This window comes from Oncorhynchus masou, chromosome 28, assembly GCF_036934945.1.
Source record: "Oncorhynchus masou masou isolate Uvic2021 chromosome 28, UVic_Omas_1.1, whole genome shotgun sequence".
Taxonomy (NCBI): Eukaryota; Metazoa; Chordata; class Actinopteri; order Salmoniformes; family Salmonidae; genus Oncorhynchus; species Oncorhynchus masou.
This window is the reverse complement of record NC_088239.1, coordinates 54,626,526-54,639,409: the sequence shown is the minus strand read 5'-3', so window position 1 is coordinate 54,639,409 and position 12,884 is coordinate 54,626,526. Positions and strand designations below refer to the sequence as shown.

Genomic DNA, 12,884 nt, shown 5'->3' with positions numbered 1-12,884 from the left:
AAGACTGCTGACAGCCGCAGCCGCAGCCACACAGACAGTTAAGATGGAGGTGATGTCAGAGGATCTGGCAGGGTCGTTTTATCCGACTGTTACAGTCGCAGATGTTACTTTTTTCACCCGTCTCTAACTTTAGCATTGCATTGTGATTCACTGATCCGATGCTGCTGGGCTGTTTGCGCTTCTAAATGAATCTGGATGCGCTGGGCGGGGTGTTTGCCTTGGCTGGTCCACCCTCCCCAGCCCCGTTCTACTCTGCACTGGCCCCAGATGTTGCCGAAGATACAGAGCTGCAGACACAGATGTTCATTAGCACTTGCCCGAGAGCAAGCCAGCCGGCACTCAACTCGTTATAAATCCCACAGTTCCAGCGTTTATGTAACCGCTTCCCACAACACGTCCAATCGGCTTGCGTTACATGACCGGGTCCCAGCAATTACAGTTAATCAAAAGTATCATATTCTATTGGGTCATGATGGAGTGATGAGTGAGAATTGGGCTCAGTTCATTAAAAGTGCTCATCAAATTCCCATTGAGTGGTTTGGATGCAGTGCTGCAGGGCCTCTGGGTGTAGCTGGGCGCTGTTCTGCTATCCCCCTGTCTGGTCATGTTGACAGTCACAGCTCCCTATTGGCATCGGGTACTGTACATTAATGAATGTAACTCAAAGGGAAAATATATATATTTGAGATTTGAGATTAGCCACCCTTAGCCTTGATGACAGCTTTGCACACTCTTAGCATTCTCTCAACTAGCTTCACCTGGAATGCTTTTCCAACAGTCTTGAAGGAGTTCCCACATATGCTGAGCACTTGTTGGCTGCTTTTCCTTCACTCTGCGGTCCAACTCATCGCAAACCATCTCAATTGGGTTAAGGTCGGGTAATTGTGGAGGCCAGGCCATCTGTTGCAGCACTCCATAACTCTCCTTCTTGGTCAAATAGCCCTTACACAGCCTGGAGGTGTGTTGGGTTATTGTCCTGTTGAAAAACAAATGCTAGTCCCACTAAGTGCAAACCAGATGGGATGGTGTATTGCTGCAGAATGCTGTGGTAGACATGCTGGTTATGTGTGCCTTGAATTCTAAATAAATCACAGACATTGTCACCAGCAAAGCACCATCACACCTCCTCCTCCATGCTTAACGGTGAAAACCACACATGCGAAGATCGTACGTTCACCTACTCTGCGTCTCACAAAGACACGGTGGTTGGAACCAAAAATCTCAAATTTGTACTCATCAAACCAAATGACAGATTTCCACTGGTCTAATGTCCATTGCTCGTGTTTCTTGGCAAAGCAAGTCCCTTCTTATTGGTGTCCTTTAGTAGTGTTTTCTTTGCAGCAATTCGACCATGAAGGCCTGATTCACACAGTCTCCTCTGAACAGTCGATGTTGAGATGTGTCTGTTACTGTGAAGCATTTGTTTGGGCTGCAATTTGTTGTGCAGTTAACTCCTAATGAACTTATCCTCTGCAGCAGAGGTAACTCTGGGTCTTCCTTTCCTGTGGCGGTCCTCATGAGAGCCAGTTTCATCATACTGCTTGATGGTTTTTGCGACTGCATTTGAAGAAACTTACGAAGTTCTTGACATTTTCCGCATTGACTGACCTGTCTTAAAGTAAAGATGGACTGTCATTTCTCTTTGCTTATTTGAACTGTTCTTGCCATAATATGGACTTGGTCTTTTAACAAATGGGGCTATCATCTGTATACCACCCGTGCCTTGTCACGACACAACTGATTGGCTCAAATGCATTAAGAAGGAAATCAATTCAAATTAAATTCAAAAACAAATTAACTTTTAACAAGGCACACCTTTTAATTGAAATGCATTCCAGGTGACTACCTCATGAAGCTGGTAGAGAGAATGCCAAAAGTGTACAAAGCTGTCATCAAGTCAAAGGCTGGATACTTTGAAGAAACTCAAATATAAAATCTTTTTACATTTGTTTAACACTTTTTTGGTTACTACGTAATTCCATATGTGTTATTTCCAGTGGTAGAAAAAGTACCGGATTGTCATACTTGAGTAAAAGTATATATACCTTAATAGAAAGTTACTCAGGTAAAAATACTACTTGAGTGAAAGTCTTAAAGTATTTGGTTTATAATGTACTTAAGTATCAAAAGTAAAAGTATAAATCATTTCAAATTCCTTATATTAAGCAAAACTATTTTCTTGTTTTTAAAATGTATGGATAGCCAGGGTCACGCTCTAACACTCAGACATGATTTACAAAAGATGCATTTCTGTTTAGTGAGTCCGCCACACCATAGGCAGTAGGGATGACCATGTGTTCTCTTGATAAGTGTGTGAATTTCTATTTCTTTTTGCTGAGCATTCAAAATGTAACGAGTACTTTGGGTTGTCAGGGAAATTTATGGAGTAAAGAGTACAATTTTTTCTTTTGGAATGTAGTGAAGTAAAAGTAAAGTACAGATACCCCAAAAAACTACTTAAGTAGTACTTTAAAGTATTTTTTACTTAAGTACTTTACATCACTGGTTATTTCATAGTTTTGATGTCTACAATGTAGAAAATTGTAAAAAAATAAGCAGCGTGTACAGTATTTATACAGTATAGTTTTATAACATACATCAAGCCATATGATTGGTATTAATGACCTTGCCTAGATAACATGTTTGACACCCACCATTAGACAATCAGACACATGAACAGCCTTGTCAGGGACGTGTAATGACATAATGACATCCTAGCATCACTTTTCCTGTCGTTAATGACCTCCACAGAAAATGGGCATGACAGAAGACGACAAGAGAAACTGCTGCTTAGTGGAGATCCAGGAGACTGAGGCCAAGTACTACAAGACGCTGGAGGACATTGAGAAGGTGGGTGAGGGACTTAGATACGGAAAAGTGTATGTGTGTGTGTACTTCCGTTTATGTACGTATCTGCGTATGTGTGTGTGTGCAGTGGGTGGCTGGCTGGCAGTGTTGGATGCCGCTCGCTGCTAGGGTAGGTGTGTTTTGCCACGTCTCCTTTGTCAGGCCTCCGGCTGGGAGCGGTGTGGAAATGTCAGCTATTGGCAGGTTCATTGGAGAGGACAAATGTCTGTGGAGCAGATCGATAGGCTTATTATTGGCACGGTCCCATGGGAAGAGACTGATCTCCAGGGCTCTGTGTGTAAACAGACACACACACACACAGACACACACACACAATTCACCTAGGGTTGTAAATTATGTCAGCGGTTAAACAGCAGCTTCTCCATGATGAAAAAGAGATTATTCTCAATTTGATGGACAGTTCACTGGATCCATTAGACTAAGGGTGTGTTTGTGTTTGCTGAGCCAGACAAACATGCAATTAAACCAGAATCACCTTCTTATAATCAGAGGAGTCGTTTGAGCTTGATTGAGTTGAGGTTAATAAAGCCATCATATCTTCATTACATTTTAATGGATCTATTTGTTATCATTAAGATTATGTAATGTGACAAGCATACAATAACATTACTCAAACAACAGGGAAGGTGTGTGCGAGTGAACATAAGTGGTTGGTACTCACAGCACGTCATGGGCACTTCAAACAAATGGCTACATGTGTATACAAGACAATGATTAAGCTACTTACACCGAGCAGCAACACATTATAGTGAAACCTTTTTTATGATTGATTTTCCTGGGCGCCCCCAGCGCATGCTATTGGATTGAACTGATGTTTAATATACAACTTTACACTACTACCGATTTGTTTACAACGTCAACAGGTTCAGTCAATGATGTTTGGCCTACTGTATATTGCCATGCAAGTTCTTTTCACTTCTCAATTGTACTGTTTTGGTGTTCTACAGAATTATATGATCCCTTTGAAGCAAGTTCTCAGTCCACCAGACATGGAGTCCATCTTTGTAAATCTGGAGGTGAGTGCTGATGAGTGTAGTGTCAGTGTGGAGCTGATGGAGGTGACGTGTTAGTGTGACCCATGCTGACTATGGTTGTGCTGTACCCCATACAGGATGTGATTAAAGTCCACTTTGCTCTGCTGAGGGCCATCGACCTCAACATGGTGAGCGGAGGCAACGGTCTGGGGAAGATCTTCGTAGACTTCAAGGAAAGGTTAGTGACCTCGGGAGCTGTGTGTATGTGTGCGTGCATGTTTGAGATAGTATTCCGTGTGTGGCCCTGTGTGCATGCAGTTGGATTTAGATGCAGGATTTCAGGATAACGCAGAGGACAGATGGGATTATTAAAGATGACGCCGGAGGGGAGGGCTGCCGTCTTATCGGCTCTTAACCAACCATATTATTTTGTTCGTTTTTTTCGCGTTGTTCGTGACTTGTTTTGTACATTATGTTCCTGCTACTGTCTCTTATGACCAAAAATAGCTTCTGAACATCAGAACTGGGATTACTCACCTCAAATTAGATGAGTAGTTCTTCGCTGGAAAAGGAAATGTAGATGTGACTAATCTGCCCTTGCCTCTGTTCTGCTAGCTAACATTCAGTCGCTGGAAAATAAATGGGGCGAACTGAAAGCACGTATATCCTACCAACGGGACATTAAAAATGGTAATATCTTGTGTTTCACCATCTCGTGACTGAACGACGACATTAATTTTTACCTTTATTTAACCAGGCAAGTCAGTTAAGAACAAACTCTTATTTTCAATGACAGCCTAGGAAGAGTGGGTTAACTGCCTGTTCAGGGGCAGAACGACAGATTTGTACCTTGTCAGCTCGGGGGTTTGAACTTGCAACCTTCCAGTTACTAGTCCAATGCTCTAACCACTAGGCTACCCTGTGGGTTATGCGCTCTATCGGCAGGACAGAACAGCAGCCTCTGGTAAGAAACGGGGCGGGGCCCTATGTATATTTGTAAACAATAGCTGGTGCACGATATCTAAGAAAGTCAGGGTTTTGCTTGCCTGAGGTAGAGTATCTCATAATAAGCTTTAGACCACACTATCAACCTAGAGAGTTTTCATCTGTATTTTTTGTAGCTGTCTCCATACCACCACAGACCGAGGCTGGCACTACAACCTCACTCAATGAGCTGTATTCCTCCATAAGCAAACAGGGAAACGCTCATCCAGAGGTGGCGCTCCTAGTTGGCCGGGGACTTTAATGCAGGGTAACTTAAATCAATGTTACCTCATTTCTATCAGCATGGTAGATGTGCAACCAAAGGTAAAACAATTCCAGAGCACCTTTACTCCCCACGCAGAAACGCATACAAAGCTCTCCCTCAACCCTCCATTTGGCAAATGTGACCATAACTCTATCCTCCTGATTCCTGCTTACAAGCAAAAATTAACCAGTGACTCTGTCTATAAAAAAGTGGGCAGATGAAGCAGATGCTAAACTACAGGACTGTTTTGCTATCACAGACTGGAATATGTTCTGGGGTTCTTCCGATGGCTTTGAGTAGTACACCACATCAGTCACTGGCTTTATCAATAAGTGCGTCGAGGACGTTGTCCCCACAGTGACTGTACATACCTACCCCAACCAGAAGCCATGGATTACAGGCAACATTCACACTGAGCTAAAGGGTTGAGCTGCCCCTTTCAAGGAGCGGGACTCTAACCCGGAAGCTTATAAGAAATCCTGCTATGCCCCACCGACGAACCATCAAACAGGCAAAGCATCAATATAGGACTAAGATCAAATCATACTAAACTGCTCCGACGCTCGTCGGATGTGGCAGGGCTTGCAAACTATTACAGACTACAAAGGGAAGCACAGCAGAGAGCTGCCCAGTGACACAAGCCTACCAGATGAAACATGCATGAGAGCATCAGCTGTTCCAGACGACAGTGTGACAGAATAATATTAAGAAGGCTTCTGGGCCAGACGGATTACCAAGACGTGTACTCCGAACATGCGCTGACCCACTGGCAAGTATCTTCACAGACATTTTCAACCTCTCCCTGTCTGAGTCTTTAAAACCAACATGTTTCAAGCAGACCACCATAGTCCCTGTGCTCAAAAACACTAAGGTAACCTGCCTAAATGACTACCGACCCGTAGCACTCACATCTGTTGCCATGAAATGCTTTGAATGGCTGGTCATGGCTCATATCAACAACACTATCCCAGAAACCCTAGACCCACTCCAATGTGCATACCGCACCAACAGATCCACAGATGATGATCCACAGATGATGCAATCTCCATTGCACTCCACAGTGCCCTTTTCCACCTGGACAGAAGGAACATCTATGTGAGAATGCTTTTCATTGACCACAGCTCAGCGTTCAACACCATAGTGCCCTCAAAGCTCATCACTAAGCTAAGGACCCTGGAACCCCCCTCTGAAACTGGATCCTGGTCTTCCTGACGGGCCGCCCCCAGGTGGTAAGGGTAGGTAACAACACATCCGCCATGCTGATCCTCAACACGGGGGCCCCTCAGGGGCGCGTGCTCAGTCCCCTCCTGTACTCCCTGTTCACTCATGACTGCACAGCCAGGAACGACTCCAACACCATCATTAAGTTTGCTGATGACACAGCGGCGGTAGGCCTGATCACCGACAACGATGAGACCTGAGATCTCTGACCTCCTCCTATAGGGTTGTGGTCAGAGATCTGACCGTGTGGTGCAAGGACAACAACCTCTCCCTCAACATGATCAAGACAAAGGAGATGATTGTGGAATACAGGGAAGGAGGACCGAGCACGCCCCCATTCTCATCGACACGACTGTAGTGGAGCAAGTTGAGAGCTTCAAGTTCCTTAGTGTCCACATCACCAACAAACTAACATGGTCCGAGCACACCAAGACAGTTGTGAAGAGGGCACGACAAAACCTATTCCCCCTCAGGAGACTGAAAAGATTTGGCATGGGTTCTCAGATCCTCAAAAGGTTTTACAGCTGCACCATCGAGAGCATCCTGACGGGTTGCATCACTGCCTGGTATGGCAACTGCTTGGCCTCCGACCGCAAGGCACTACAGAGGGTAATGTGTACGGCCCAGTACATCACCTGGGCCAAGCTTCCTGCCATCCAGGACCTCTATACCAGGCGGTGTCAGAGAAAGGCCCTAGAAATTGTCAAAGAATCCATTCACCCTAGTCATAAATTGGTCTCTCAGCTACCGCATGGCAAGCGGTACCGGAGCACCAAGTCTAGGTCCAAGATGCTTCTAAACAGCTTCTACCCCCAAGCCATAAGACGCATGAACAGCTAATCAAATGGCTACCCAGACCCCCCCAACGCTGATGCTACTCACTGTAATTATCTATGCATAGACATTTTAATAACTCAAACCTACATGTATATAATTACCTCAATTACATCGACACCGGTGCCCCCCGCACATTGACTCTGTATAGAGCCTCGCTATTGATATTTTACTGCTGCTCTTTAATTATTTGTTATTCTTATCTTTGACTTTTTTAGGGATTTTCTTAAAACTGCGTTGTTGGTTAAGGGCTTGTAAGTAAGCATTTCACTGTAAGGTGTACACCTGTTGCATTTGGCGCATGTGACAAATACAATTTGATTCGATTAGTGTAAAACAGAATGGATCAATTAAAGCTCATATAAGCAACGAGCCGACTGGGTCTGTAACACTGTTATAATGATAATGAACAATTACTAGTTCAGAGAGCACGCTCCAAATGTGCTGTGATCTGTGTAGGCTGTTGAAATGGATTCCTGTAATCTACTAGGGATTCATGAAAGCACATTAGTGTATAGAAGAGAAGGCGGTCAGAGCTGTTGAACACCCCAGCTGCAGTACAGTAACGTGGGTGATGATTTGCGTTTGGAGTGGTTATGTGCTTCCCGACTGTGCTGCGCTACTTTACTCTTTAGGTAATGGTAATGATAGGCCTGGTCTGGTAATGACAGGATACAGCCACGACTGTAACGGTTTTCTTTATGCGAAGGAGAGTCGGACCAAAATGCAGCGTGGCTATTGAGATTCATGTTTAATGAGACAAAGGAAACACGAATCAATACAAAAACAATAAACGTAATGTGAAAACCGAAACAGCCTAAACTGGTGCAAACTAACACAAGACAGGAACAAGAACAAGGACAATCACCCACCAAAACCCAACACCAAACAGGCTACCTAAATATGGTTCCCAATCAGAGACAATGACTCACACCTGCCTCTGATTGAGAACCATATCAGGCCAAACATAGAACTAGACAAACTAGACATCAAACATAGAATGCCCACTCATATCACACCCTGACCAAACAAAACATAGAAACATACAAAGCAAACTATGGTCAGGGTGTGACAACGACAGCCCTCCGACAGCCCTCCAGGAATGTTAGTCCTGATTCAGCCTCATTTTAGGATTCACATGGAGCTGGAGCCAAACCTGGTAATATATATTTGTGTGGGAGTGAATGCGTGCTTGTGTTAATCTGTGAATGAGCATGTTTGTGTTTACACTGTGGATGGTGATCTGATTATAGTACATAACCGGTAAGGGGGGGGGGGGGGTATGCTTGCGTCCTATCCCCCCCATTCCAAACAGACCGCAGCTGTTCTACATAGTTTGTTTGTCAGATTGTGTAGGTAATTGGCTCGTTGCAGGGCTGCTTGGGGGACCTGGAGAGCTGCATCACACCACACAGAGCTAGCGTGACAGCAACGACACTCTCTATCCCAATCTTTCGCACCTCCTCCCCAAACACGAAGTCCCTCCACCACACTCCCTGTGTTTATCTAACAGCCACTGCTGATCTGATTGAGCTGTCCTTATATCTCTTCAACTCTCTCTCGCTAGGCTAAAGCATGCTTAGCCCTTACAGTACCATAGACTTTTAATACACCTACTGCACAACTACACTACAACCAGAGCACAGCAAGGGCTTTTAGGTCACTGCACATCTCCTAGTTATGGCCCGTGGCCTAATCGTGTGCCACCACATGGTCTGCCAGCTGATGCTACTACAGCTCAGGATTTAACATTACTACGATGGATAGGATTAGAGTTGTGATTTGTAGATTGTTGAACTTCCCTGCACTGCAATAAGCTAAAAAGCTATTTCCTCCCACCTTCCCATCATCAGCGCATTGAAAGATGTCAACGACAGGGAATGTTAATATTTACCTTCTGTGACATTCTGCTGAATGCGGAACAGGAGGATGTTTTGGGCAACGCTGCCTTTGGTATTCAGGAGATGATTGACAGACAATCTCCCGTTGTTTCATTATGGGTGGCTCTCTAACCAGTAACAGAGCCCAGTGACTAGGGGATTTGGCACCACTCAGATGGATCCATTCTCATCAAAGCCCCTCGTCGATTGGTTCTGAGGACCCGGCTTCGTTTAATTAATGTTGTTATCTCCGCTTGTAAGTCCCATTGACCTTTGCAACAATACACCAGCTTTTTCGTCTCTTTGAAAAATGAATGGAAAGCTTCTCATGTTGTCGTTGCTGTGTCCAGTGAATGCCAGTCTGAAAATGTCAGTGTGGCTAATGACACCTTCTCTAAAACGTGTTAAAACTTGATGACAGTTTTGAATGTACTTTAGAGGAAACCACTATCGTGATAAATTGACTGAACTATCACGATAACAATAGATTGAACAATAAGCTTAACGTCATTGTGCACCTCCGTTCTTTTTTAAAACTATTACTACTACTTATTTAAAGGTTGTAGGTGTCAATTGTCCCATCAACAATCAACCAACCATATTATTATTTTCAAACTTCACATTTCTCTAGTAGAACCCTATAGGTTATTTATTGTAATGAACGATATCACCAAGATAAGTGGTCGGTTTGGTTGGTGTTGATCATTTTCGTTTTCATCGTCCCAGCTCTAGGAAGGCAGCCTACATTTTTATAAGAGGCTCCCCTGTTGGATCACCATACATTACATAGGGGGGCTTGCCACTTTCCCAAACCCCAAACTCATTTCCGGAGTAATCCGCACCCCTGATAACCCTGTAATATGTACTTAGAGACCAGCAGAGAGCTGTTGTACCAGAGGGCTACTACTGTGTTCCCTTCCATTTGCTGTGTGCTGAATGTGTTCAGTGAAGGTGAGGGGGTCCCAATGCCACGTGTCAGACAATATTCCCTCTCTCTGCAGGCTGTCACTTCTGCTTTGCTAGGAGAATTCCTCTCTGGCCTGACGCTCCAGCCAGATGCGGCTGCAGACTCGCTACAGAGGTGGGGGTGAAGGTCCGAGGGAACAGTTACTCCAAATGGTGTTTTCTCTGAAATAACATGCATGGCAGCGTTCCCATAGCGGCAACAGGGGTGATAGCACCGTCCGGAAGTGAGAGAGGAATTTAAAGAGAAAGTTTACATGTCACTGGTGTAAAGTGTCCCTCCCTTGCACAGAAGAGCTCAGTCTTAAGCAACTGTGGAGTTTAGGGGTTGTTTCCTCCACATGCTTTTTTTTTACGTCCATCTTCCGACTTTACTCCTGACTCGCTTTCCCTCTAAATAGCTCTCACTCTCTCTCTCTCTCTTTCTCTTGCACCCTCTCGAGTTCAATCGAGTACAGGCTTAACTGAATGAAAAAAAGATGGAATGCAATATGACATTTTATGAAATAGTTTGGGGAATGGCCATGTCTCTGAGGGAAGATCCTTGGTGCCAGATGTTAATGACCACCCTGCTACTTGGTTTGCTGCTGGGAGGCTGGAGAATATAACCATTATTCGAGATGAAACTGATTGCAAGGACTGACTTAACATATCAAGTTATTGCAGAAGACATTTTGTTTATGAGGCGATAAAATACAAAATGAAATGAAAGTGCCTAGAAGAATGAAAGTTAAAGGCAGTAGTAGGTCTACTGAGCTCATAAAGCATGGATGAAGTATTCGGGGTTTTTTATCACTGAAGACTCAGTTGATAAAATGACTGTGATACGTCAAAGAACCACTTGTGAAGAAGGCTACAATTATGCATGTAAGCCAACTTTATACTGTAAATATGAATGATTAAGCTTATCAAATCAAACTTCATTTGTCAAATGCGCCGAAAACAAGTGTAGACCTTATCGTGAAATGCTTACTTACAAGCCCTTAACTATTTTTTAACTGCACAGTTGGTTAAAACCTGTTGAAACTCCCCATCCCGGATCCGGGATCGTGACTAAAGCCTCAGGCTTATTAGCATAACGCAACGTTAACGATTTCTGAAAATTGCAAATAAAATGAAAATAATGCGTCTGCTCTCAAGCTTAGCCTTTTCTTAACAACACTGTCATCTCAGATTTTCAAAATATGCTTTTGAACCATAGAAATTGACTAATTTGTGTAAGAGTATGCAAAGCTAGCATAGCATTTTGAGTAGCATTTAGCACGCAACATTTTCACAAAAACCAGATAACCAAATAAATAAAATCATTTACCTTTGAAGAGCTTCGGATGTTTTCAATGAGGAGACTCTCAGTTACATACCAAATGCGCAGTTTTTCCTGAAAGCGTCTGTGTGTAGGAGAAATCGCTCCGTTTTCTACATCGCATCTGGCTACCGAAACGAACCGAAAATTCAGTCACCTACAACGTCAAACCTTTTCCGAATTAACTACATAATATCGACCGAAACATGGCAAACGTTGTTTGGAATCAATCCTCAAGGTGTTTTTTCACATATCTCTTCATTGATATATCGTTCGTGGAAGCTTGCTTTCCTCTCTGAATCCCATGGAAAAATACTGGCAGCTGACTTTTGCGCACCAATTTCGGCGCAGGACACCGGGCGGACACCTGGTAAATGTGGTCTCTTATGGTCAATCTTCCAATGATCTGCCTACAAATACGTCACAATGCTGCAGACACCTTGGGGAAACGACAGAAAGGGCAGACTTACTCCTCTCGCATTCACAGCCATATAAGGAGACAATGGAAAACAGAGCCTCAAAAATCCTGCTAATTTCCTGGATGCCGTCTCATCTTGGTTTTGCCTGAAGCTCACATTCTAGGGCACGCACAGAAAATATCTTGGTAGTTCTGGACACGTCAGAGTGTTTTCTTTCGAAAGCTACCAATTATATGCATAGTCGAGCATCTTTTTGTGACAAAATATCTTGTTTAAAACGGGAACGTTTTTCATCCAAAAATGAAATAGCGCCCCCAGAGCATCAAGAGGTTAACAACATTTTTACCAAATAAAACAATAAAAAATAACACAATCGAATTAAAATAATGAGGCTATATACAGGGGGTACTGGTACTGTGTCAGTGTGCGGGGGTACAGGTTAGTTGAGGTAATTTGTACATGTAGGTAGGGGTGAAGTGATTATGCATAGGTAATAACAGCGAGTAGCATCATTGTACAAAACAAATGGGGGGGGGGGGGCATTTGATGAATTGTTCAGCAGTCTTATGGCTTGGGGGTAGAAGCTGACCTATTATATAGGTCCTGGATGGCAGGAAGCTTGGCCCCAGCGATGTACTGGGCCTTACGCACTACCCTGTGTAATGCCTTACGGTCAGATGCCGAGCAGTTGCCATACCAGGCGGTGATGCAACCGGTCAGGATGCTCTCGATGGTCCAGCTGTAGAACCTTTTGAGGATCTGGAGACCCATGCCAAATCTTTTCAGTTTCCTGAGGGGGAATAGGTTTCGTTGTGCCCTCTGCACGACTGTCTTGGTATGTTTGGACCATGATAGTTTGTTGGTGATGTGGACACCGAGGAACTTGAAACTCTCGACCCGCTCAACTACAGCCTGTTCGGCCCTCTTTTTCCTACGATACCAATCCATGATTGCTGATAATGGAGTGTCAATGTGGCCATTTGACAAGCTGCTTTTGGGTTCACCTTAGTTCGAGTCCGCTCCTATGCAATCATATATGGTCCTGTGTGGCTCAGTCGGTAGAGCATGGCGCTTGCAACGCCAAGCGTCGTGGGTTCGATTCCCGCTGGGGCCACCCATATGTAAAAGTAGTGGCCCCAGCCGACTTGTAAGTCGCTTTGGACAAAAGCGTCT

At 44.1% G+C, this 12,884-nt stretch overlaps 1 protein-coding gene across 5 annotated transcripts in view; it reads left to right on the top strand.

The window, feature by feature from the left end:
• The window catches only part of LOC135517920 (guanine nucleotide exchange factor VAV2-like), a 242,752-nt gene that overhangs the window by 193,617 nt on the left and 36,251 nt on the right, over nt 1–12,884 (top strand). For all 5 annotated transcript variants that reach the window (XM_064942631.1, XM_064942628.1, XM_064942630.1 and 2 more), the window contains exons 6-8: nt 2,752–2,850; nt 3,816–3,884; nt 3,980–4,080. In XM_064942631.1, coding sequence (XP_064798703.1) covers nt 2,752–2,850; nt 3,816–3,884; nt 3,980–4,080 — 269 coding nt within the window. The remainder of the gene's footprint in view (nt 1–2,751; nt 2,851–3,815; nt 3,885–3,979; nt 4,081–12,884) is intronic.